This window comes from Pinus tabuliformis, chromosome 9 (genome assembly GCF_031772625.1).
Source record: "Pinus tabuliformis cultivar Carrire ecotype Pingquan chromosome 9, CPIR1, whole genome shotgun sequence".
In the NCBI taxonomy this organism is placed as follows: Eukaryota; Viridiplantae; Streptophyta; class Pinopsida; order Pinales; family Pinaceae; genus Pinus; species Pinus tabuliformis.
In genome coordinates this window covers 733,074,798-733,099,512 of record NC_142307.1, presented here as the reverse complement: position 1 = coordinate 733,099,512, position 24,715 = coordinate 733,074,798, and the positions used below count along the sequence as shown (strand labels likewise).

At 39.8% G+C, this 24,715-nt stretch overlaps 1 protein-coding gene across 1 annotated transcript in view; it reads left to right on the top strand.

The window, feature by feature from the left end:
- LOC149150786 (uncharacterized) overlaps positions 1-6,831 on the top strand; it is a 175,458-nt gene extending 168,627 nt beyond the window's left edge. The window contains exons 3-5 of the mRNA XM_089440204.1: positions 5,935-6,054; positions 6,168-6,263; positions 6,417-6,831. Coding sequence (XP_089296330.1) covers positions 5,935-6,054; positions 6,168-6,263; positions 6,417-6,524 — 324 coding nt within the window. The 3' untranslated portion in view covers positions 6,525-6,831. The remainder of the gene's footprint in view (positions 1-5,934; positions 6,055-6,167; positions 6,264-6,416) is intronic.
- Positions 6,832-24,715: the final 17,884 nt, after the last annotated feature.

Genomic DNA, 24,715 nt, shown 5'->3' with positions numbered 1-24,715 from the left:
GGTGCCAAATTTGCAGCTTTTATATAACCAGTGATGCAGCGAAGGAAGGAGGGACTTGTGAAGCCGCAGTACTCTAGGTGATTGGTGGAGCAGTTTTAGGGCTAACATTTGCTGTATAGAAATCTTCAGCCCTTGGTGCCAGAATTGTAATTTCATCGAGTCATCTTCATGGTTAAGATCTCTGATGTCAGATCTCCTATTTGGCAAGTCAGTGTTGACTTCAAATCATTGTACTCTATCTCTTTCTCTCTGCTGAACTATTGAAGAATATAAGAATTGATCAAGGGTTTCTCCACATTGGGGTTTGTCCCTGGCTGGTGCCACATCTTGTGTCCTCTTGTCTTGGCTTGTCTTCTACTGTTTATGTTTATGTTCTATCTGCATTTTACTATCTTGCTAATGTGGTTGCTAAACTGGATATTGATATTGGGCTAACAAGAAAATTGAAGTAAATTGCTCTTAAGCATAGAATATAACAAAAATTAACAAAACCACACCACATTTGCATAAATGAAAATCACACCACATTGCATAATTGAAATCACACCACACTTGCATAAATGAAATCACGCTTGTTGAATTGAAATCACACCACACGTTCATAAATGAAATCACACTCACACCTGCTGAAATGAAATCACACTTGTTGAAAGAAAAAACACACTTGCATAAAATAAAAGCACACTTGCTGAAAATAAATGAAATAACATAACTATACTATGTTACCAATATGTACAAAGATGTGCAAACTGTGGTTGATGGGGGCCCTCCATTCCTCAGCAAGCACACTGAACAACTATCACATCTTGGAGATCAAAGTCGTAGTGTATATTTCATAAAATGAAGTTACAAGATATTACAAGAATTCTCTATCTTCACTTTACAAATCACACCTTGGATGGAACTTGGAAATTTAGAACTTGGAACCTCCAACTATCAACTAGCCACTAACTACTACCTAACTTGGCAACCAACACTAACACTAACAACTAACAACTAACAACTCTTTGTATGAAGGGTGCACTCCTATTTATACAAAAATTGATGATAACTATTCAATAAATATAGATCTTTAGTTCTCTCCTAAATCCACATTTATCTCTTGTGGTTACAACCAATCTCCTAAAAATGTAAGATACAAATCCTCTCAAAATTTTCTCATCCATGATTCTTCTCCTTTGAATTTGCATAGTTAATGATCCACATCTTCTACAATTATTGCACAAATCTTCATCAGTTGGAATTTGAAATTCGAATTTGTGGTTGGGTGGCCAAATCGGACCCTTCTAAAATCTCCAGGTAGGCCTACAATATCACAAAACTCATAACACTTTTAGATATATATGAAAACATGTTAATTTCCTAATATTTATTAACAAATTCTCTTAAAATACTTAAAATCAATGACTTGGAAAATAATAATGATAAGCCCATACAATCATGAAAATGGTTACTTAATGTAGGGTTATGGGGCTATAGAGTTACATAATGAGGGTAAAATGATGGAAATGTGGGTAAAAGTGGATGACAATTTGGAGATCCAACAAAAGTTAAGAATCTCCTCTATATTTGAGAGGGATTAAAAGGAGTTTCCTTGAATAATTGAAAAGGAGCAATGATCTATTCCCTAATCAAGAGGGAATGAGGATATCCTCGCTAGTTGAAAGGGAGTGATGTTGGACATTGTATTCTCTTCTATCATATGTCATGCACTAGGCTAGGACTAATGATTGTATGTCTCAGTGAAGGCCATGGTGGGGAAAATGGAGGATTGGATAAGAATATGAGATTTCCTTAATGATAGAAAAATCCAAAATAGGAAGCGGACTGACACTCTTTGAGGATTGGACAAGTCTCCAAGGTAAGAGTGGTTGAAGAGGAGCGATATTCTTTGAGGATTGGGAATCCAAGATAAGAATAGTCCTAAACGAACATACCTAGTGAACATCCGAATGGGGTATATACCTTGAAGAGGTAGTGTGGTATCTCATGTAAAGCCTCCCAATATTATGCTCTGATATAAGAAGAGATTGTCAAGTTAATGCCTTACTATGTTGACAATGCTGGTCATGATGTTGATGCTTAAAGATGGCTTACCAATTCGACTCTTTTTATGAGAACTCTTCAGTTTGAGAATATCCTTGTACCGGGTGTACAATTGTGAATACCTCCCTAGTTAAGAGAGAGTTTTGGAAAATGTAACTAGTTTCGGTCTTCATAATTGTCATTGTGCTCATGTCATTATGTGTATCTTATGTTACAAGAAAAAGAAGAAAGAAAAATATTTTTAAAGCATGGGTTTCATGCTCAAACTTGATGGTCATCTAGGTCAAGCATGTTCTTCATGCTTCTATGGTTCGTCATGTCAAAAGAATATTTTTCTTGAGTCAAGAGAGTCCTTGTCAATTGTGTAAGACTCTATTGGGCAAGATGTAACATGAAAAAAATAATATTTTGAGTCTAGAAAGTCCTTATGAGCCTCCAAGCAGAAGTAAGCCTTGCTAGTGACAAGTCGACCTAGAAGAGGCTATTTGACCTCCACATATTGGTATATATAAGAGCAACTTCGACCTCCTTAGCACACATACGATCTACAAGCAGGACAAGTTCGATTTGACCAAGAAGAGGAAGAAAAAGAGTGAAGAGGGCTAGAAGAGAAGGAAGAAGACCAAAGTAAAGGAAGGAAATCTTTCTATCTATTTTGTCCACATTTGCCAGGGTTAGGGTTTTTGTAGGTCGAGAAATACATGTCCGAGTTCTAGGAGGCCAAGAATTTCATATCCACTAGGAGGGTCAAAACACTATTTTGACATAGCTTTGACTCTTGTTGACTTTGGAGACATTGACTTGCCTGAGGAAGGAATTCTTGGAAGATTGACACGTGCCAGAAAAAAGTATTTCTACTGTTCCAAGAGACTGGAATCGCAGATCTGATGTAATAGGCTGAAAGTCTGAAGTGAAGCAGATTTGAAGTGGTTTGACCTTTGTTGACTTGGTCAAACTTTGACTTGTTTGGAAGAGATTCTTGAAAGGTTGACTTGGTGCTTGGAAGAGGACTTCGTCTAAGGTTTTGGGTCTTGGTTTTCTCATTTGAAGTAGATTCTATAAGAAGAGAAGAGATTCTTTCTGGGTTTTCCACTTGGAGGGGTTTTGCCTTGGCTTGGAGCCTAATTCTTGTATCCATTGTCTTTATTATTGTTTTTGCTTTTGATAATTGTTTGATGAAAAGATCTAATAAAGAAACATAAGAAGATAACTAAAGTTCACAAACAATTAGAGAATTGAATTAATAAGCTACCCTACATTCTCCAACAAAAACAAGGAGGAACATATGAGTGAGAGGAACTAGTGTGCTCCGCTTGCCGCATCTCTAATATAAGTGTCTAATGAATGGATGCATGAACAGATTTTCTTCATCCTCTATATATGAGAGGTAAGGGAGGTCAACGATATAATAGTGGGCCTAATACACAATGAGCAACCTATCTACAAGGAGATAGGCTTGCATGTGAAGCATTCCCTCTACAAGTGACACAGGTCAAACTTCAAGGTGAAGATGTCCAATAAGCAAGGCTCCAACGCAATAATGCTCTTCAAGGAGATATAATGATCCACCTCCACGAGCCTCCAAGGCTCGAATGCTCCTCCTAGGCTATGTGCTCCTATGGGTCTACCATACCTGCAAGATCAATCCCTTAATGCAAGTGTCATCAAGTTAGGCACAAACCTCCATGCAAGCAACCAAGTGTGTCGATGCCATCTAGGGGTCAATTCTCTCCCCTAGGATGCCAAACACTCCTCCAAGCAATCAAACACTCTCCATATGTGCATCTTGAAGAATGTTATAAGGCTGTCTAGGTCTTAATAAACCATGCACCTCACATCACATTAAGTGCCCCCAAGCATAGTGTAAACAATTTTGGAGTAATCCTGAAGGCAAACTCTAATGTCATATTATGGCCATCGAAGGACTTCTATCCTGTTTGAGATATTGTTTGTATATCCATGCATTTTACGGCATGTTTAATTTTTGTATGAAATGTAGTTTATTGCATAATTTATTGGCGGATGTGTTTTTTTGTATTGCTGGTTCAACCTGTTTTTTGAAAAAGTGTTGTTCATAACTATGATTAAAGTTGGGGTCCATTAGTCAGTCTTATGCACAGGTCCTAGCTAATGATCTAGGCTTTGCTCTGGTCAAGTTTTGCACTCCAGCCTCCAACTGCACCTCTTCTCTTCATTTATCCCCCTTCTTCCATAGAATTGTCACAGATTAATCTGGCAGAGTGATATCTAGTCTACATAAAAATGGCTCTTCAGAATATAATCATGGGATTGCTTTTCATTAATTGGTTTTTCAGTATAGGCAAAGGATCTTAGCTTGAGTGGTTTGGTGAACAATTTGGTTCCCCAGCTGCATGGATTCAAGTCTCTGGAGACATGTTGTAACTGGCCCGTTTTGCTCTTGTCAAGTTTTGCACTCCAGCCTCCAACTGCACCTCTTCTCTTCATTTATCCCCTTTCTTCCATAGAATTGTCAGAGATTAATCTGGCATAGTGATATCTAGTCTACATAAAAATGGCTCTTCAGAATATAATCATGGGATTGCTTTTCATTAAATGGTTTTTCAGTATAGACAAAAGATCTTAGCTTGAGTGGTTTGGTGAACAATTTGGTTCCCCAGCTGCATGGATTCAAGTCTCTGGAGACATGTTGTAACTGGCCTGTTTGTGGCATTTACAAAATAGTTGTATCTGGTGTAATAGTGGCAGCCGATCTTTCAAAGTTACCAATTCTAGAGAAATTCTCATTCCGGTTTAAAAAAAATAGTTTTTCATTGTAATTAACATCCAATAATGGTGTAGGTAGTTGGAGATTCATTGTGGATAATGAGATAACTTTCACAATTTAACTTTTCGAATTTGTATGGGAATGCAGCAAATTTAGCACTGATACAATGGGGAATTTCTGTTTTTAAATAAGTGCTTATCTTTCTGTTCCAAATATTGACAGAACTAACATTATGAATACTACAATTGCAGTGCTAACATGCTTTGATTCCATTTAACTGCCTTGAACTTCAGAGTTCACGGAGAATCACGAGGACAAATTTGTTCTCACCTCAGACTAAACTCCTTTTGAAATACAACTTTAGTAATTGGAGTCTTCACCTGATAATCTGTACAATGTAAATATTCTGATTCTGAGAATTTTTTCTAAATGATTATTTACTTAAGAAAATCATATGCATTGTGCAACTGCAATTGATAAAATATATTTTCGTGTAGACATTATTTGTAAATGTGATGGAAGAGAAATTTATAGGTGGACTGCCAGAATCCAGCAGTACAGCTAATCACTTGTCAACAGAAAAAGGACAAAACAATAAATCAGCTCCAAGAACAATGCCTAATGATGATCATTTATGAGATGTCTGGTTCAGATGTTGTGGCAGTGTTTGAAATGTTATTTCATGTTTAGTGATTTTCCCATTATTTTTTTTCCACTTTAGTCTCTGTTCTAGTTTCTGCTTGGCTCTCATGTTTCCAGAACATCTAGGTTTCAAACGTGTCCCTGACATTCTGGCATGACAATATTGAAGGACCCTTCAATTTTCAATGATTTCTGAGAAGGAATCTACTTATAGAAGGATTTGATTTCTTTGTGTTTGGTTCACAGATTGCTGCATTTTAGTGATGTAAAGTGCAACATTCATGATCATCACATTTTAGTATGATTGATTATTTTCAGGCAAAGTTCTAAATTCTGGTGTAACTTCTACCTTGTACCGGTGATGTGTACGGTAAAATATCATTCATCAAGAGTTAAATTTATTATTTTCTGGAAGTTTAAATAATATTGTTATTGGGTGTTGAGGTTGGAAATCCTTTGGTGGCTATCTTGGAGAGAATCTTATCCAGTCATTGCTGCAGTGTGGGTCAGAGTTGACTGGATGCTTATGGCTTATGGAGATTTCAAATCCATTTATGCACATGAGGGAGCTCTTAAAGGAGTTAGGTTACAAGGACTCCAGGTTGAGTATTCAAAATGATGTGAGTACTTAACTACTTTATTTGGTAGGTTCCTTTAGAGGTCATCTCTTACCACAGTGATATGATTTAATCCCATGTCTAACAGGACTACTTTTTGGGTTTTATTTGTGCAGATTTGTTTTGCTTTCATTTTTACACTTGCTAGATTGATGGTTGGACCTTATCTTGTATATCTCACAATAACAGCGAACAATCCATTGATTGTGAAGGTATGTGTCTTCAACAATGAATATTCATTTTGATTGATCATTGAATCACGGAAAACCAGGGTGTTGCTTTTTAAAATTACCAAGTCATTTGAAATTATTAGATCCATGTTCACTAAAGGGTATCATGTAAATTTTTAAAAAACTTATGTGCAGGTAACTTCAGTTAGCTTACAGGTAGTCAGTATCTTCTGGTTCTACAAGATAGCAAAAATGGTTCAGTACAAGATAGCCAAAGCAAAGAAGTCACAAAAGACATTATAACTGTTCTTATTAAGCATAAGTAAGGCCCTTAATGCTGGAAGGGAAATCAAGTCTTACACTTGTTGGAAACTCTTCGTTAAGTAACAAAGTTTAAAGTGGGGGAAATCCAGGAGAGAAATTTGCTTACTGTGGTCTGTCCAAGTAAATCAGGCACGCAAAAAAAGCATGATGAAATAACCTTCCTTGGTTGCGAGTTCCTGTATTGTTTGGTTGTTATACTATATACATATTCATAACTATGTTAAAAATTCATTCTGTTTGGCAGGTTTATCTCTGGACTTAAATATGATATCTTTTGTTCTGTTTATTGATTTCCTTTAAGGTACTTATTAGATAGTGAAGAACAGCATTGGTTCCTAAGTATATTGAGGAAAATTCTTACTTCAGTCACATTTGTAAAAGGAGAAAATAAATATGCTCTCTCCCAACATAGCTTTGAGGCAGACTCATTGAGCCGTTGAGACCGCAGCACCTTTGTAGGGCTAGTCACTTAGAGGTTTTGAGTTTATCTTCACTGCTGAAACTATCACTATAGATTAGATGTTCCTAGGGAGCAAAGGCAGAGGAAGACCTCGTTCATGGATGAGGTTTTTTATTCAGACATCCTCGATGACCCAAAAATATCTTGCTCAGAGTTCTATATTTTAAATAAATACTTTCTTTGAAATAGAAATAAAAAAGATAGGTTTGCGTATGTTACCCAAATTTCTCCAGGTTTTCAAAATGGTGTTTGTCCTTGGAATATCCCCATGTGTTAATCACTCAAGATAGATCCTTTGAAATTTTTATATGAAGTTCGAAACCCTCGAGTTTTACTCACACTCGTCACCTGGATGAATACCATTTTTTGAGTTTCATCTTATTTATTTATTTATTCTGATGGAAATTGATATATATTTTTCTCCCTAAATTGAACGATGTGAACTTATTCGAAAATTTAAGTGGTTGTAACTAGATTTTAAATGGGAGTGTTTGATCAAGGCTTATCCATTAGACTTAATATTTAAGTTAAAATAAGTTGTCAGGAGAGTGAGAGAATGGTTACGAGTGTCATAGGAAACAATTTCACGCTTCATAAAGAATCTTGTGAAGAGTATTGCACCAAATGTCCCAAGGAATATTGTAGGTGTAATAATGAATCTTATGACATAGAAGCTTGTTAAGAGTATGATACCAAGCATAGGTTAAAAGATACTGAAAAATTGCAATAAATTGCAATGTGGAACACAAATGAAACATTCCAAGAAAAAGTCACTATTTTTTGAATGAATTGGGATATAGTTGATTTTTTGAATTAAACGGTGACATTGTGATTTTTATAAAAAAGGGAGGAATTAGTAAAAATTGCTAGTTGGGGACGTGTTGATATGATGGAAAAAATAGAGTTTTTGGGGTTATTTTGTCTTTGTCATTGTTAGAAATTGAGAGGAATCCATGAGTTGTAATGATATCAAAACATCATTATTTATTGTTATTAAATATTTTTTCTTGGAGGTGGATTGATTTTTATACACAATGTTCATATCAAATTTACCAGACTCGGATCCGTAGTAAATCAGCGAGGCAAAAGAGCGAATAGTTTTAATTGGATCATGGAAAAATCGAGAAAAATCGGTGAATTAAATAAATAAAGATATACATTCAATAAATGTTGGTTTAAAAAAATTACTTTTCATTGATATTCAATAAAGCCATTTCGAAACAATGCATAATATCAATAGATGTCCAAAATATCATGAATGAATAAGTATCTCATATATGTTATGAGTCCAAACATGATCCAAAGAACTGAGTCTTGACTCCTTGCCAATGACTACATAGAACCAGAAGCATCCACTTTGTTTATAAAATATTTCATACTAATCAATAAAAAAATAGTAACTGAAATCTCTTGATTGCTATTGAAATGATACGATAATGGTTTGCTACTGAAATGTTTGATAGAGCACACACTGAAGCTACACTGGAGCACACTGCACACTATGCCTCTATTACACTACGACTCTATTATGCATAGTAAATTAAAACTGAAACCATGCCTCTATTACTTTCTTGACGTATGAGTTGTGGGCCTGAACAATTAGAATTCAGTCATGGACCGACGTTTAATTTTTAACCTAACTATAAATCACACAACGAAAAATGTGGGAACCCTAAATGTAAAACCAATGCTCACTGAATTGAGCATTGAAAATCGCCTCAGTCGCCTAAATCACAAATAATTGGTGAGTCACAAGTCAAACTCGTGTTGACCACGAGCCAAACTCGGTCAACGCAAGTTTGACTCGACTAGAGTTGAATCATATCATTTGAGGGAAGAGCATAGTTTGACTTGTGATTAATCATGAGTGATCAAAGATTCATGTTTCACTGGTTCATATCCTTAAGTATTTTTTAAAATTCCACCATGTAACTAGATTTTCTTTCAAGATTTATGCAAGGGTTTTGAAAGTGCACACAATTTGCCTCTTATTATTGTTTTTTTTTCTAGATTATAAAATGGTTTTCTAAGTTCGTTTTGTTGGAAACACTGAGAGGGGGGTTGGGGGGTGAATCAATATTTCTTTTCAATTGTTATTTTTACCAGCTAGATCCTTATTAGAACACACAATGAATAATAAGAATAAATACTTTTATTAATCAGGAATAACAAGGACCTCAATCCTCTTCTTTACAATAAATAAAATATAGTGTAGGGCTCCAACCCTGGATGAAGACACCAATCTCCAATTCACCATGCTCCAACCTATACTTTGCCAAGCACCGACTTGGACTTCACGAGGCTCCAACCTCTAGGGCTCCAACCTTATCTTCCAAGGCTCCAACCTTGTCACTATGAGGCACCAACCTCTAGGGCTCGAACCTTATCTCTGGTACAGGCTCCAACCTGGTCCCATGAGGACTCCTATCCTTTAGGGCTCCAACCCTTTGCTTCGATTCTTCAAGATAAGATCAACAATTCTTCACGGCTTCCAATATCTTCTGCAATAAGCCTTGACAATATCTTCACCTTCAACACTGCCCTCAATCAATCTCCAAAGCACTTAGCTCATCAATGACAACTATGTCTTCTTAGAAGGTGTCACCACTGCTCTTCGTGTTACTGAAACAAAGTTCTTCAAGGTCACATCATGAGGGCCTTCAACAATGCATCATGATCTCCACTAATGCCTCCAAGTCAGCTTCTAAAAGGAATTTCAACGATACTCGCCCCAACAAGATGCCTTCAAGATACTCTCACTACAACCTTCAAGATGGCTTTCCAAGATATACTAATCAAGAATATCCCCAAGACTTCTTCGAATTCACTTTAAGATGTATTCACCGAGAGTCTTCTTAAAGATTGCTCCAAACTATGCCCAATATACTGCTCTCAATGTCAATCCAAGTTTGCTTCGAAGATCCTTCAATAGTTACTCCAAGGAGGTTTCTCCAGGTCTTCAAATGCTTCAAATAATTGTTCAAACTAAAACTTCAAACTTGCCATAGATCCACCTTTCAAAAGGTCTTCAATGTGCTACAAAAGGGTATCTCAGGATTGTTTGAAGAAAAAAAAACTTTGAACTGCTACTATAGGACTGTTTTTAAAGCTGGTCCAAAACTGGCTTTTAATACAAACACCTTCAATAAACTGCTATACAAAGATCTCTGCCTTTAAGTCAATTCCCCAATGTCTCTAAGACAATTAGATCTGCCCACAAGATTGATTCAATAAGTCTAAGAACACTGCTTCTTCCAAGTCATAGTATGCTTTAATAGGCTTAAGGATTTGTCAAGATTTACACCACAATTATGACTTATGCTCAAAGTAGTTTCTCTCGACTAAGCCACAGGAAGACTCAAATTTGAGCTTTGTGTTGGCCTAGAAAATCTGTTTCAATAGAGATCTGTTCAACCACAGGAAGTTCGAAGTTAAGACGTTGTCCAAGCTCATAACAGAGTCCCTCTTGGCCTACTCAAACAATCCTCCAATAGTGTTGTAGCTAAAACACTTTATTTCATCCTTGTCTGCAAGAAAGACACATCCAAACATGCCAAACAATCCACTTATCCTTTACACAGGTTGCCTTAGAACTGTGGCTCTCTCACCCAAGGAAATTTGCACCCAAACATATATATTTTCTCTACAAACTCGACTTCTTATTCTTGGACGTCCTTGCCTCACTTGCTATGTTATATTATCTAAGATGGACTCCTTCTATAGGTCTACACACATGTCCGAAGTATGTGGCTCCACAGGTGTCTGCATAAACCAAGTTTTTTAGTTCAACAAAAATAGAATTAGCCCACACTTATGTCCTCTATTTTGTAATGGATATCTTAATAAAAAATTGCCCAAACAATGATTCTCTATCCTCTTCGGCCTCCTTCCTATTTTTGCCCCTTTTCTCTGAAAAGATCATTGAAGTTTTGATGGTGAAATGAAGTGTTTCAACTTGTGTTTATACTGATTCGACCATGAACGAAGGGACATGTATCTTGGTGGTCAAGCCGACTTAGACAGGCAGGCTTAGGTCGGCTAGGGGAAATAATACGATATATCATCTTAAAAATTCAGTTTCTCCCAATCTAGGAGTTAGAAGGCATATAATAACTCGTTAGAAAGGGAAAAATATCTTTTACAAGATGATGTCAATTTCTTCCTTAGGTGAGATCATTTTCCCATTAAGAAAATTATATTTGTGAAATTGTCATTATTATTTTTCATGGAAACCATTAGGATTTTATTTTTAGGCATTCAATTTTTAGGGTTCCTTCATCATAGACTTTGGCCATCAAGGTGACTAGGATTAGGGCTCCATCATTAATGATCTAAGGCTTGTCATGGATATTAGGGCAAGGGCTTCTTCATTAGGATTAGGGCTTCATGTTTCTTCATTAGAATTAGGCATCCTTATTTTATTAAAAGCTAGGTTTCTATGAGCATCAATCAAGGAGGGCTTGTCATCATGTAGATGAAGGCTATAGATTCATCAAGAGCAAGGACATCATATTATTAGGGCAAGGGCTTGTATATTAGGCACATAATTGGCACTAAGGGATTATACATCAATCTTCATGTTTAGGGCATCAAGGGCATCTTAGACTTCTTCATTAATGGCATCCTTAGCACCTAGGGCTTGCATGAGGTTCATGCATCACAAGAATATTTTCCATCTCCAATAATGCCATATTGACATCAATGACAACCTTGACCAACACATTTTTTCTTTTTTTAATCCTCCAATGCTCTTTCATGTTCATTTTTTGGTTTTTTCATCCTAGGTTTGAAACTTTAAAGTTTGAATTTGAGAATTGCCTTTCCAATATGTTGAAGGCTTTAGATCCATTTGGGAAATATGTTGGATTGCGTTATGGGGCAAATCAATAAAAAATGACTTGTAGGATTAATGGAAAGGATGTGATGAGAGAGATTAGTTTCTTCAATAGTCATCTTACTAGAATCCCAAGGCATGAGGTTTGTTGCAGAAAAGTCTAGCAGGCCTTGGACAGGAAAACCTTACAAAGCATAAACTAGACCAAGAAGCAACAACGGGGTAGTGGCCCACTATCAACACAACCAAAACCCCTTGCTCTTTACAAATTTTCACAGATGGGAGGAATCCCAGTAAGAGAGAAATCACTTATAATAGATGTTCCAAGGTTAATGTATAAAATGAAATCACTAGGTGCTCTTCAAGAAAGACACAATTTAGGCTCAAAGCTTCACAAGGAAGCAATTTTCTTGCTATGGTGAGACCTAGAGAAAGAGGCACAAGACCTAGGGTTTGGTAAATTTGTCGAATGTTGGAGTAAACAAAGGTCAAGGCTAGGAGAAAAGGTTTCTTACAATGTACACTAGCTATACCAAAGCTCACGAACCCTTCGAGGAAGCCCTTAAGTTGAAAGGAAAAGAACTCGGGTTTCCCTCTTGGGCAAACAACTAGGGAAAGGAAATTTATGGATGAAATTGAAGTGGATGCCCACCAAAAGGATACATTTTGTGGAAAATACTATCCTCTTGATGTTTAAGTTCTCAAACCAACAAAATTCCTCTTTCCCAAGGGTTCGCACCAAGCCCTAGTTTCCTAACTTAGCCTTGAAAGGGCGGAATTGTGGGAGAGAAAATATGGATAAAATTTGAGAATGATCACCAACTAATTAGACCAATGACTTGTCCCTTTGGAATATAGAGTCTAGGATGACAAAGATTAGCCAAAATTGTTTCTAAGGAGGTTGAAATTTGATGCCCTAGCAACAATATTTCAAACATTCACCTATGTGATGGAAAAATGGATTTTCATGGGAGAGCTTCATTGAGTTCACCACTAGGACTGTTACACAGTAATTTGTCACTGTCTCCCTGTCAGTCTTCCTACTGTGTCATGAGTTCAAATTAATCATGCTCATGCTCTCTAATGTTGCCAAATGACCCACTTTTCCAAAGTTTTATTATTATCACGACTGTTGTTAAAATAACCGCGCTGACGGGCGCTTCATAACAGATGGAATGCGCTGCCAGCGCGGAAGCACACGTGTTTTCCGCGCTGGTCGAATTTCATGAGCCAGCGCGTCTGTTATTCATATCTGATCACGCTGACATGACCTTCCCTGTTGTTCAGCTGCGATGTCAGCGCTCCAGTGCAGTTATGGACCCGCGCTGATCCAGTTTGGGCGAGTTTGTTCTAACAGCCGACCTTCCAGATGACTCCAGACCTGGTTGTTGGCCTTGTAAATGTCGTCCTCCCTTCTCTGGCATGTCTGTTTCGTCATTTGAGCCACTTTCCTTGGAGATAAGCTCATCCTCCCACCATTCATGGAGACTCCTCCTATTTATGCCTCTACCATTGCCATGAGCAGCTAGTTTGGATAGTTTTGGAATTGATAGTGCTTGGAGTGTTGCTGCTAGTGTGTGAATTTGATAGGTAGCTGGTGTGACAAGTGTAGGATTGCTAGAGAGCTTAAGGAAGGTTGTGAAGTGTTTCTTTCTTGTGTAAACTTGTGTGAGAGAGAGTTTTTGTCTTGGAAATCTACCTCCAAGGGTGAATTCTTAAGAGACTTGCTGGCTGGACCCTCTTGAGAAGGATTCGACGTCAGAACTTTGGTTGTACTCTTCTCTGTTATTGATTAATAATAGATGACTACTATTATGGTTCCACTCTCATTTGTCTTTGTAATGGTTAATGTGAGTTATGTCCTTTCTGACTGATGTATAATTGCATTTATTAGATTTCACGCTTGTGTTTGTGTTTCTCTTTGTGTGTGTAGGTGCCTATTCACGAGGATCGTGGAGGATTGTGACCGGCCAAAGCGAAGGAGCGAGAGCGAAGTCTCTTCATCAAACATTAGCGTTGGAATCCAAGTAGGTTTTCATTGCCTACCTTTTATTTGCAATTAGGAACTTGCATGGTAGCATTGACTGATTGTTGCTAGACCCGTTCTGGGCTAGTAGGGATCGCCTCTATCCGTAGAGGGGATTTACCTCTCCAACAATTTGGCGACTCCGCTGGGGAGCTGGCCTTTGTCCCTTTTTGTTCATTCTTGCCTTGACTTTTTGTTTTGGTCTCTTTTGAAGTTTTGGGGATTAATTATCAGTCTTTTGCGTTTCCTGGGTTGATCTGGGAAATGCCCCTGCTTGATTGAAAGATTGGCTATTTTGATTTGGGAGTTTTGATTTGCCTGTCACTATTTTTGAGCTCCATCGCGGATTTAATTTTAACAGTCGCGCTGTCATCGCGTTCACCCTATTGCAACATCCTGTGCATCGCGTAATTACACCTAACAGTCGCGACGATCCTGGAAATCGGATCATCGCGGAAAAGACGTGTATAGTCGCGATGTCAGCGCCACTTGGTAGCTTTTTACCCGCGATGATCTTGGGTTGCTAGCTTAATTCCCACGACGACTCCTGGAATCGCATCATCGCGGAAAATAGGTGTTTTTCCGCGACCAGCGTGGGTTGTCTGTGTAAAAATTGCGCTGACATCTCGGGCTGTCTGTGTAAACTTTGTGATCATCTCGGGTTCTCAGTGTGTAACTTGCGCTGATTCCTGAAAAGTTGTTTTTATAACTTTATCTCCTGAATTCATCAATCTTTCTTATCCCCTGTTGTTTCTTGTCCCTCATTAGCTTGTTTTGATTACTTTTGGTTAGGGGCACTCTCTCTTTGATTTCATTCGAGTGAGTCTTGTGTTTTTTAGACCATGTGACCTAGCCCTTTAAAAGTTTCATCGAGAAACCATTTGCTTGGGTTACTTGTCTATTCAAGGTTCATCCACAACCCTCTTATTGATTTGCTTGAGGCTTTTTCACTGCTTGTTGCTGGTTGATTTTTAGTGTCGATTATTGAACCAATTTTTTATGTTGATTCGATTTCTTCACTACCAAGCATAGATCACAATTGTTTGGATCGATCAGTTCACACTTGCTTGTTTTTCTTCTTGAATTCACGAAAAAAAAATTGCATTCATTTAGCATATGAAAGTGAAAGTGCATTTGCATTACGAATTTTCATGTTTGAGAAATTGAAAAGCAAAATTTAAATCTTTCATTAGTAGTATCGATGCATCGTGAGATTAGTGTATTGATGCATTGTGTTTCTTAGTGTTTGCATTCGCTTGTCTTGGTTTGGGAATGATATTTCTACCCTCCCATAGGTAGGCGTTGTTACACTAAAAAATGTCACCATGACCACTTACAGTTAGTATGGCTCAAATCAACAGTCATGCTACCCTCTTAGGCAAGTCTTATGCCTCTGTTATCCATCTCAAACTCAAAGAAGAGAGAAAGTCTTGTAAAAAATATGTTTATCTCTGGGGTCGCAGGTTCTCTCCAGCCTTACCTGCGGGGACGCTGACCATGTTCACAAAAAGTGCGTCCTTGGACGCTCTGTATGTTAAGGGACAGGTGCGTCCTTCTGTAAAAGGCAAAATGCGCGAGTTTCATCTTAAAAAAGTTACTTGTGGTTACTTCTAGAACTTTCTAGAGGTCGGTTTGATGAATTGGATGCGCCTCCAGTTGGTTCATGTATCTCTATTAAGGGGGAACTTATCCCATCAATAAGGGAGCTATCCCACCCAAAGAGGGGGATTATCCCATTGATGGTGGACCTGAATAACCTCTTTACAGCACTATAAATAAAGACATTGAGCCAGAGGGAGAGGAGGTTGGAACTATACATTTTCTTTGGGTAAATGCTGCAGGAATTAGGACTCCCATTTAGAACCTTGTGAGGAGAGATTGTCTTTGCTTGATTCTACTTGGAAGTGGGTGAGCTTTGTCAAAGTAGAGGAAAACCCTTGATGGACCCTGGGAGGAACTTGCACAACACCAAGGCCAGGTTGTAAGAGTTTCTTTGTTTCGTTATTAATACAAACTGGTTTATTTTTCTCAATAGCTTGTGTTAATGAGTTATTTCATGTGTTCCTTGGTCTGCATGTTGAATATATGTTTTATTATATGAAATACAAGTGCTTGGTAATTGTTTGATTGTTTGTGGTTGCAGGAATTGACTTGAAGGAGGAGCTCATCCGGATCGGCAAGGACGGACTACAACAACCGCGTTTTGGAATAAGGTAAGCCTAAACACTTGTAGTTTTCATGTTTTAAAAGGTATATTTAGAGAAAGATCACTCCATTTTGTCTTGTTTGTCGCTAGAGAGTTTAGACTCCTAGGGAGGTCAGTTGTGTCCGCACAAACGACTTTTTCCGCCACGACAAATTGGCGACTCCACTGGGGAATCCATTAATGAGAGAGTCTTTTCCTTTGTGTGAACTTTGCTCTGTGAAAATTACTTTTATTTTCTGGTTTTTGACTGTGAGAATTAGTATTTGGGTGGCTTAGCTTTAGATTTAGTTAGATTTGGTTTTTCTCAACTTTTCCAGAAGGACGCACCCTCTGAGTACTGCACAGTGCGTCTTTGGACGCGCTGTTGCCGTTTGCACAGAGCGGGCCCGCACCTGTTGTAACGGGTTGCCTGCGTCTTCCTGTAAAATTTAGGAAAATTCCATTTTTTGCTTTAATTGCTTTTAGATTTTGATTTTTCTTAGTGTTTTCTACCCAGATCCTTTAGTACCCTGTCAAGAATTTTCACCTAGACTTGTTTTGTGAGCTTTGAGTGTTTTAGTGGATTTCAACGAAGTTTAGGCCTAGGGTTTGATTTTTCAATAGGTCCTGTAGTGACTTTGACGGTAGAAAGTTGTCCAGCCTTAGATCTCTCTGGTTAGTCAGCCTTCTTAGAAGTCGGGCCTGTCGAAAAGTCTCCTTGTGTGAGCAGCTTGCCATTTAAGTTGTTTTGGGTCAAATTTCGAATTACTTGTTTATAAAGTGTTGATTTCCATTTTACAAAAGAACAAAAAGATTAGAGTTTTGTTTTGACTAGTTTTTGGTTCTGCAATAAGCTAGTCCTTGATTTGATCGTGATCAAGTAAAACACCTTAGAATAATCATTGTTGGTTTTGGCCTCGTTAAGATTGCTTAGAGTAAATTTACCTTTTAGTTTGCTTATGAGTGCATTTTCATAGATTTTAATAGTTGTTAAGATTGATTTTTGGTTATATTAGATTTATTTGCTTTATTAAAAGAAAAATACAAAAACATCTTCTTTAAAAAGTCTTGCTTCAAGTAGCTTTTTGTTTTTGAAAGAGAAAAAGAGTTTTTTCGTGCATGTAAAGAGCGGTCATGTTTTTTATGCTTGGAAAAGACAAACGAATTGTTTCTTTGATTGTCTTCAATTAAGAAGTTGCTTTTATAAAGATTGCATTCTCTCAACTTTTTAGTTAAGCAATTCATCGAAAAAGTAAAGTAGTGGGTAAATCATTCTAGGTGCATTTTGTAGTGGTTTCGAGTCGAGTCAACACACCACTGGTTTCACTTCCATCACCTTTTGACTTAAGAAACAACCTTAAAAGTAACGCTTAAATTAAAATCAATCTAGTAATTTTTATTTTTCTAGGGCTCTGAAACACCAACATAGCTTAGGCTAGGGTCTTGGAGTAGGTGAGTACTTAACTCTCCAAGACTACAAAACCAAACAGATAGTTTATCTTGAGTAGATTAAATCCAATTGTTTCAGTTATACTCTGGGAAAGCTCCTCTTAAAGGAGAAGCACGAGCTCGTGTCCGAACCAGTGAGGGGATCATTCCTCCCTCGTTGGGAACGACGCCAGACAGTACGTATTACAAACGGTAAACCTCGGATTAACCATTGTCGAGGAGCCAGGGGTCACTTATCGGTAAACCTTGGATTGTTGTCAAGGAGCCGGTAAGGGGATTGGAGCTTGTTACTCTGCCCTTGCGTGCTGTCGGAGTTTAGACTGTTCCCCCAGGTGTAATTGTTGTGATTGGTAACTTTAGTGACCATAATCTTTAGGGTTCTACCGAGGTGACGGTGGAGGGAAGGTCCCACTGTACCTGGAGCAGACGTCGGTTATACTCACTTGGATTTTCCGGGGGGTTCACTTCACTTCGAGACGGTTAAAGTGGAGGAACTTGTGCCGGTCTATTCATTAAGCAGGTTGCCGGGGTAACTGTTCCACCCGCCATTTCTGTACTGAATCCTGCGAGGTTGGGCTTAATCACCAACTAGCGCTTTTGGTCCGGAAGACTACTGTTTGTGTGTGGTTTGACGCTCTAGATTATTTAGGCGTGTGCTTCAAATTTGTTTGCTTCTTTAGAAGACTTTAGGTGGTTTGATTTGAAATTTTTACTTTGTTTTCGTGTGTTGTAGTTAAAAATCTTTAATTGTGGCGGAATTACCGAGACAGTCCCGTAGACTTCGGGGCAAGTCTCCTGAGATTGTTACCGGAATAGATTTGTTAAGAAAACTCCGTAAATCGCGGGGTGAATCTCCTGAAGACATTCCGGGTCAGTACGAAGGGTTAAAGGTCCTTGTAACTCCTCCTAGTGACAGTAGAGTAGGTTCACCTGAAGAAGGAGAATCTTCCTTGGTAGTCCATCCAGATTACCAAAGTTTAGAAACAGGTTACAATCCCGAAACTGTTACAGTTTCCGAGCTTGCTGGTAGTTTTTCATCTGCCAGTGAAACAGGCGAAGAACCTGAAATTTCCGAACCTGTTACTCCAACTTCTAGTGTCCCTGATTCACCGAGAATAGAAAGAATTATCACCGAAAATCTACCTTCTGGTTTGATTGCTATAGAAGAACTTGCTCCAGAAGAAGATATAGGTGTCTCTCACCTTGAAGGTCAACTTACTATTGATCTAAGGGAGCGTGAATCCATCTTTTACAGTCCTCCTAGAAGTACTTCTTGGTACCTTGCGTTAACCAATTTTTTAGACAACTCAGTCGGTTTTTCCACACCTCGTACTCCTTTTCCTCCCGGAGGTATTCATACTCCCGTAAATATGTCTGGTCAGTCGTCCGTGTTTACACAAAGTCCTGAATCTTTTTTACACGGCGGTCCTTCTGTCCCCACTGGGTATCAGTCACTTTCTGGTACCTTTGCGGGGGCATCTCCTCAACCCATTGATCATGGGTTATTTGCTGGAAACAGTGGTAATATACCATTGGGTGTAGGAGACATTTACATGATGTCAGGTTCAGTTCCCGTTTCCCAACCTCAAGGTGGCCAATTACCGCCTGGGGGGCAACCGCAGTTAACGCCTGGGGGGCAACCTCAAGGTACACAAATCGTGTCTGGGGGGCAACCTCAAGGTACACAAATCGTGTCTGGGGGGCAACCTCAAAGTCAGTATGTACCTATGGTGCAATACTTACCTCAAGGTCAACCTCAGCCTCAATATGTACCCCAAGGTCAACCTCAGTATCAATATCAACCTCAAGGATGGCAACCTCAAGGGTATCAACCCCAAAGTTATCAACCTCAAGGATATCAATCTCAAGGTCAAGGTCAACCCCAGTATCAGTATTTACCTCAAGGTTATCAACCTCAAGGTCAATACTCAAATCAAGGTTATCAACCGCCTCAAGGTCAGTCATATGTTCCAAGTATGGGAACTGCACCTTACAATTATCAATCCTACCCTCAATCTGGTTATGGATCTCAGTACCCTCAACCTGTTACGGGTCAGTACCCTGGAATGTTAGTGTGGGATCCCTCACAGGGTCAACAGGTGTTGCAGCCAAGTGTACAAATGCTTCCTCAAGCTGGACAACCCGTAGTTTCTGGTCCAACCCAGCAACCGCAACCTGTCCAGCCCAATGTTCAAGCTTCTGTAGCTTCGGTAGTTACTCAGCCGACAATTGCACCTAGTACTCCATCTCAAACGGCTGCTGCAACTACCGCTACATCTACCATACTTACTTCTGGAGTATCGACGGCTCCAGTTTCTACTGTCCCTGTTACCGCACCTCAGACATCTTTACCGTTGTCTGGATCTACGATTCAAACCACGGTCCAGATGCCTGTAGGTCAGCCTGGTATAAGTACGGTTGTGACTACTCAACCTCAATTTGTTCAACCTCCGTACCAGGGACAGTACCAACCTGGGCAAGCTGTCCAACAACCGGTTTACCAGTATCAACCGTATCCTGGGTACACTTATCAACAACCTCAACAACCCCAGTACGGTCCGGTTAATCCTGGTTTTCCAGGAGGATATAATATCCCAAATGCGACTCCTGTTCCTAGTTATCCTGGATATCCTCCTCCTGGGGCTGGTATTGTGACCTAGAGTTTTAGAGATCCTAACCGGCAGTTACCGTTTATTGCAACTTTAGATTTACCCGACTTGACGCGCCTAACGAATGATCCAATTCAATATCTTCAGTTCTGGCCGCCAATGCCAAATAAGTTGCCCAGTGATATACCCAAGTTCGAAGGTAAGTCTGGAGAGGATCCGTCCAATCATGTGAGGACTTACCACCTCTGGTGTGCTTCGAATTCTATCTCAGATGATTCCATCCGCTTACGTCTTTTCCAGCGTACACTCATTGGTCTCGCGGCCAAGTGGTACATTGAGTTACCACGGGCCTCTTTTTACAACTTTAGCCAGTTAGCTACCTCGTTCTTAACTCACTTTCAGTTGCCGGTCAGATACGATAACGGCACGGAGTTATTAACTTCACTAAAACAATCGACGTCCACGTATATTTCTGATCACATTCATGAGTGGAGACGTCGAAGGCGATTAGTGAAAGTTTTTATCCCGGACCAAATCTTAGCTGAATGGTTTGTCAAATCATTATTACCGAAGATTACTGAAGATGTCGCTAAGGCCGGAGTAGTTACTGAGGAGCAAGTCATTGCTCAGGCACAATACCTTGACTTAGTTTACACTCAGTCGGGTACGTTACACGAGAAGATTCCGGATCTTCCAAAGTCGAATCAAATCGCTGCTGCTCCTTCGGGATCTCATGCCGCTGATGGTATGATTGGTATCGTGACTACGAAGAGTAAGAAGAAGTCTTCCAAGGCCTCCAATACTCCAATTATCACTTTGCCTGATTCTCCGACAGGAGAGTCTTCTCCTCCTGAACTTACCGCCGACATTCACGCTGTAGAGTCATCTACGACCAAATCAAAAAACGGTGGAAAGAAGAAAGGAAAGAAGAAGGCTAAAGCAGACAAGGCTCCAAAGGAGAAAACTGAAAAGTCGGAAACCAATGACGAAAAACGCAAACCTCGATATCCTTGTCTTATTTGTGAAGAGGATCATTTTACGAGAGATTGCCCTCATCGGGCCGAGGTTGTTAAAATAGTCAAAGGTTCTCCCACTCCTGCTGTGTTAAAGAATCCATTTCCAGAGCAGGAGAATAAGATGATAGGTTCTTCTTCAATGCCAGTGAAGAACCCATTTTGATGATGTCTCATGTGAGGATTGCGACTCGATCGCAAGATTATGGTAGTAAGGCTCCTGTTGATGGCAAGGAAGCAGAATCTTCTCACTCTAACCCATCAACCTCAGCTCCTGGTTCCGATCCACTACAGATCGAAAAACCTAACCCAGACTTAGTGATTAAGCCGCCCGCCAAGGGTGTACTTCGAAGGTCTGCTTTCAATCCACATGCGAGAGCAGCCCAGAATTACAACATTGTTGAGGACTTAGCTGTTTCACCTTCAGCAATGTCGGCACTCGAAGTGCTGCAATCATGCCCAGCACAACGGAAATTGCTTTTGTCGGCTATCGGAGCTGTCGATGTTCAGGACCCGAACCTAATGATCTTTGATCTAGAAAGTAGTACACCACGTCTCCCCCATCAAATGGCTTTCCAAATTCCAGTGATAGTCAAAAACAGGCCTATTCATCGGACTGTGATTGATGAGGGAGCTTCTACGTGTATTATGTCGATTCAATGTTGGAGATCGCTTGGTTCTCCTTCGTTGAACCAATCCCCCACCATCCTTAAGGCCTTTGATGGCCGTGGGTTCCGTCCGTTTGGTATTCTACAAGAATTGCCTATAGGGGTTGAAGGTAAAACCGTTAGTCTGGATGTGGAAGTGGTTGATGCCCCTCTAGACTACAACCTTCTTTTGGGTCGAAGTTGGTCATATGCTATGACAGCGGTCGTTTCATCGGTCTTCAGAGTAATTAAGTTTCCACATAACGGTAAGATCGTGACTATTGATCAGCTGACATACTTTTCATCCGACCCAGCCTCTTCAGAGAGTATCCAGCATGTTGGTAAAACGACAATCCCTTATAGGGATGTTGGTGTAGGTTTAGTTAAGGATTCCGGTTTACTGGGAACTTTTCCTCTCCCTCCACTCAACGCAGATCCTTCATTTGCAACCATTCATATGATTACATCAGAAAACATTATTTATGACGATCCTTGGTTCGTCCCATCTGACTCTGAGATAGACTCACTCGGTGATGTTATGCCTTTGAGTCCATATGAAATTGCTTATGAAGCTCTCATGTCTTTTACTGACTTTCATTCAACCGAAGTCGACCAAATGAATGTGGTCAGTGAAGAGTCACTTTTCACCTCACCCTTAGAACGGATAACGTTTCCCGAAGTCGTGTCATCTGACGAACAACTTCGCGAAATCCTAAGTGTAGACGATCTACCATGGGAAGATCTCCATCACAGATCTTCGTTTTTACCTAAGGATGATGCATTTGAAAATGATTTTTCATCTATCTTTACCGCTGAATATGTCAAAGACGCTCAGGATCCAACGAAACATTCTGATTCAGAGCTGAATTTAGGGAATATTTCTCGTACTATTCCCATTGATATTTCAGTGAAACCCGGAATCGAGGAAAACATTCATATAGGTGCCGCATGTACTGAAGAAGAAATCCAAACTTACAAGGCCCTATTCCAAGAATTCCGCGACGTGTTTGCCTGGTCTTACGAGGAAATGCCGGGAATTGATCCTGCCATTGTTATTCATGAAATAAAGACCTACCCAGATGCTAAACCCGTCCGGCAACGGTTGCGTCAAATTCACCCTCGAAAAGCGGCTGCGATTAAAGCAGAAGTCGAAAAGCTGTTGAAAGCAGGTTTCATTTATCCGATCCCGTTAACGGATTGGGTATCGAATATTGTTCCGGTCAACAAGAAACAAGGAACAATAAGAATCTGTATCGACTATAGGGATATAAATCGAGCTTGTCCAAAAGACAACTATCCTACGCCTTATATCGATCAAATTATTGATGATTGTGCCGGAAGTGAAATGTTTTCCTTCATGGATGGTTTTTCGGGCTATAATCAAATCAATATTCTACCTGCCGACCAACCAAAAACGGCATTCATTTGTCCATGGGGGACATTTGCTTATTGCAAGTTACCTTTTGGACTTAAGAATGCCGGGGCCACTTTTCAACGGGCGATGTCTTATGCATTTCATGATATCAAGCACATTGTGCAACCCTATCTCGATGATTTGCCTGCTCATTCTTTACATCGAGCTGATCACCTTGTCCACCTACGAGCAATCTTTATGAGGTGTAGGCATTATCGAATTCGGTTGAATCCCCACAAGTGTGTTTTCTGTATAGAAACAGGTCGATTGCTGGGATTTGTTGTTTCAAAAGCCGGCATTCGCGTCGATCCCTCGAAAGTCGAGGCTATCATCAAATTGCCTCCTCCTTCGAGTTTGCGCCAACTCCAAAGTTTGCAAGGGAAAGCGAACTTTTTACGCCGATTCATCCCAAACTACGCCGAGGTCACTAAAGGTTTTACACGGTTGTTGAAACAGAACGCACAATTCTTTTGGGACGAGATTGCCCAACAATCTTTTGATGCACTTAAACACGCGTTGACCCATGCACCGTTATTGCATCCTCCCAACTACAACCAAGACTACTTCTTATACCTCGCAGCTTCGCATTCCACCATTGGAATGGTGTTAGTTCAAGAAGATGAATTCGGAGCGGAGCATGTGATATATTATCTTAGTAGGACCTTGAATCCAACTGAGCTAAAATATTCGCATGTGGAGAAATTGGCCCTGGCAACCGTTCAAGCTGTCCAGCGTTTCCGTCACTACATTCTTCTCCGCAAAACTACAGTTATTTCGGATTGCAACCCTATGATTTATATTTTGACAAAACAACTGCTAGGGGGCAAGTACTCTAAATGGATTGTTATCCTGCAAGAGTTCGACTTGGAGTTCGAGAAGTCCAAGTCTAAGAAATCCTTAGTTTTTGCGGAATTGATGTGTGATTTCCCGAGTGCTGACACAGAGACTGTGGCAGAGGAGTCCATTGCGGACGAATCTTTGTTTCTTATCAGTACTGTAGATCCGTGGTACGGGGATATAATCATTTATCTCCAAACCCAAACCTTTCGGCCTGAAGCTTCCAAAGCGGAACGTCGAAAAATTCGGTTTCAATCCCAGCCATACAAAATTATGGGAGATACACTTTATCGCCGGGGGGCAGACTTAGTTTTTCGACGTTGTTTAACTCACGAAGAGGCTGAGAGAGTTTTGAATGATTGTCACTCTGGAGCATGTGGCGGTCATATGTCTGGGTATGCCACAGCTCAGAAGGTGTTGCGCGCTGGTTATTTCTGGCCGTCTATGTTTAAAGATTGTATCATTGCAGTCAGGAAGTGCCACAACTGTCAAGTGTTTGATCGCAAGATGCGCGCTCCACCTGCTCCTCTCCACCCTATAATTGTCGTTGGTCCATTCGCCAAATGGGGTATCGACTTTATTACTTGTAACCCTCACTCGGCCGGGGGGCATGCGTATATCATCCTTGCGGTTGATTATTTTACTAAGTGGGCCGAGGCGATGCCTACATTCGACGCAAGCGGCAAAACAGCTGCA